Raw genomic sequence first — 3,047 nt, forward strand, 5'->3', positions numbered from 1 at the left:
ACATTTAATATTAATAAAACATTATAAATCATTATAAATTGCGGCTGGTGAAAAGACAGCTTCTTGGTATCTCGTCCATACCAAGTACCAAAGAATTGTCATAATATGAGCACAACATCCAACAGTCCGGTTGCCAGATACACAATTACACCAATAACTTAAGATACCATTTCTAGGTTGGTCTTCAAATGAGGGAAGCTCGTCATATAAAAAATACGTGTAATATTCACGCCTGGACGAATGTCTCGATTTAATACGTCCTCTTAATAGAAGAGGATGATTTCCTTCAATTTCAAGTGCTGCGAAAGTATTTGATAAACTTGAGTTCTCCAATAATAACTCCCATTCATTAGAATGCGCATAAAGCTTATTATAAAACAGCAAGGCTGATTTAATTAAGGTAGGCACTATACCCTATTCAACGAGCCATGAGCCAAAAGGTAAACAAACCATAAAAAGGGTTCTTTAAATGTCACGATTGATGTAAAGCTTATTTTATAAAAATAATACTACGGAAGTTATACACAGACAACATAAGAAATTATTTTTTAAACCGAAGCCTATAAAACTTATGTAATCTGTTCAGACTTATTTGAAATCAAATATCATAAATGCCTTAAATTATATTTTTAATTTTAATTAATTATTTATAAAATTGTTTACATGTAAAAGAACCTAAAAAAGAAGTTGTTCTCAAACTTGGAACGAATTTTAATACGACTAAATGTAGACCACAGATATTGCGAACATTTTACATCAAAATGTGACGTTTTGTCATCGGCCGGGTCATACCCGCCATCTTTACTGTCGATCAACTTGTTGATGCGATAAGTGCTACTGCCGATATTTTCGTTAAATTAATGTTATTTCGTTGTTACCTTTCTTGTTTTCTTTAAGTTTATTGTTTTGTTACGTTTAGAGTTATTTGTTTTGTTTTTGTTATATTGACGTTTTCGTGAAAAAACATGAGTGAACCTAAACCTGGGCCAAGCAATGCTTGTACTTTTTCTTCGCCGAAGAAAAAACGAGCAAAGAAAACCCCAATGAATTCAGCGGAAAAAGTGACTGTTATAAACGTATTCAAACACGTTGAAGAAACGTGGCCGCAGGATTCGTATCCGTACAAAACTGATGTTATTAATAAAACAGCTGAAGTTATGGGAATTTCACGAGCCACTGTAAACCGATTTATAAAAGAATACAAAACAACGGGCTGCCTGAAATCTCCTCCAAAACCATCACCGAGAGTGTCTAAGATTGACACATTAGACGACATGGATTTAGGTGCAATACGCCGAAAAGTACACATGTTTTACTTTAATAATGAACTGCCCACCATTGATAAGGTGCTGGAGGCTGTAAATTCAGACGAAACGCTGCCCAGTTTTAAAAGGACAACATTTTATAAAGTCTTGAAGAAACTGCAATTTAAATACGTCAAACGCAACCGCAAGAGTGCACTCATTGACAGAGATGACATTGTGTTATGGCGTATCAAATATTTGAACACAATAACAAAATTAAGGAATGAAGGCAAAACAATTTATTACACGGATGAAACTTGGCTCAATGAAGGTTAGTTTAAACATATTCTATATATAAGACTCCATATCCTTCAATGATTACATAACTTTATAATTACTGGAGCCCTGGAAAATAGTTGATTATAAAAAGATTTTAAAGTACAAGTTTTAATTACTAAAGAATTTATGTTGTAAGTAATACGCTTAAATAATATTCTATTGCAGGACACACTATGAACAAAGTTTGGCAGGACGAGACAATAAAGTCGGTTAAAGAAGCTCATCATCAGGGTTTATCCACTGGGTTAAAAAATCCAAGTGGAAAAGGAAAACGACTCATTGTGGTTCACATAGGTAACGTTTAATTTTAATGCAACACTAACATAAGCAGTGGTATTTAGTATTCTCCCACATTACCTCATTATGTTGAAATTCCATATAACTATGATTATTGTAAATTAAGTTTCCATATATTTATTATTAATTTGTTTACAGGCTCAAACACAGGCTTTCTGGAAGGAGGAGAGTTAATTTTTGAAGCAAAGAAAAACGATGGCGACTATCATTCTGAGATGGATTCATACAACTTTGAGAAATGGTTCGGTCAAATTCTATTGAAATTAGATGCTAACTCTGTTATTGTCATGGACAATGCACCATACCACTCAAGGAGAAAAGAAAAGATTCCTACATCTTCAAACAAAAAAAGTGAATTGCAAGCATGGCTAAAAGAGAAAAACATATCCTTTGAAGAAACAGAGGTAAAAGCTCAGCTACTTTTAAAAATAAAAGAAGTAAAAGATATTTACCAAACATATGTTGTCGATGAAATGGCCCATGAAAAGGGAATCACAGTGGTGAGGCTTCCACCTTACCACTGTGAATTAAATCCTATCGAATTAAGATGGGCCCAAGTCAAAGGATATGTTGCTCAAAATAATAAAAGCTTTAAGCTAAATGAAGTTAAAATTTTATTAGCCGAAGCAATTCAAAATGTAGCAACGGAAGAGGCTTGGCAAAAGTGCATTGACCATGTAATAAAAGAAGAGCAAAAGATGCTAAAAATTGATGGCATAATTGATGATTTAGTTGACCGCTTCATTATCCATGTTGGTGAAAGTTCATCAGAATCGTCTGAATTCACAGAATAAATAATTAAATAAGAGAGATCTTTGGTTTTATTATCCTCATAGTTAAGTACCTTCTAATAAATCTTAAGCAATTATTTGTACACGTGAACTATGTAAGATAAACTGAAACAAATAAAATCATAATGCATAGTTTGATTGCAATTTTATCATAGAGTCATGCTTTCATGAAATACAACAAAAGAACAGTAAAGCTAACTGCTAGTTACACAAATGAGAAACTTTACATTAAATTAAATGAAAATAAAAACTAAAATAAAAGCTTGAGAAACATTGATTTCTTTGTTTACACTTTGGCTCAAGACCAGATGAATAGGGTATAAATAACCTGCACTTTGCTGACATCCATCAAATATGCATCGCCTAGATGTATTGG

At 32.9% G+C, this 3,047-nt stretch overlaps 1 protein-coding gene across 1 annotated transcript; it reads left to right on the plus strand.

The window, feature by feature from the left end:
* The first annotated feature begins 965 nt into the window (after positions 1–965).
* Positions 966–2,674, plus strand: LOC113494064. Its single transcript, XM_026872201.1, has 4 exons — positions 966–1,575; positions 1,749–1,877; positions 2,019–2,402; positions 2,502–2,674. Exons 1-4 carry the CDS (start codon positions 966–968, stop codon positions 2,672–2,674), a joined length of 1,296 nt encoding a protein of 431 aa, XP_026728002.1.
* Positions 2,675–3,047: the final 373 nt, after the last annotated feature.

The sequence above is a fragment of the Trichoplusia ni genome, chromosome 5 (assembly GCF_003590095.1).
Source record: "Trichoplusia ni isolate ovarian cell line Hi5 chromosome 5, tn1, whole genome shotgun sequence".
NCBI lineage: Eukaryota > Metazoa > Arthropoda > Insecta > Lepidoptera > Noctuidae > Trichoplusia > Trichoplusia ni.

Excerpts from the sequence above, each read along its gene's own strand:
- LOC113494064 (XM_026872201.1), top strand. The coding sequence starts at position 966 with ATGAGTGAACCTAAACCTGGGCCAAGCAATGCTTGTACTTTTTCTTCG. Across the intron at positions 1,878-2,018 it reads ACTCATTGTGGTTCACATAG|GCTCAAACACAGGCTTTCTG; the intron begins GTAACGTTTAAT and ends ATTTGTTTACAG. Across the intron at positions 2,403-2,501 it reads GAGGCTTCCACCTTACCACT|CCGAAGCAATTCAAAATGTA; the intron begins GTGAATTAAATC and ends AAATTTTATTAG.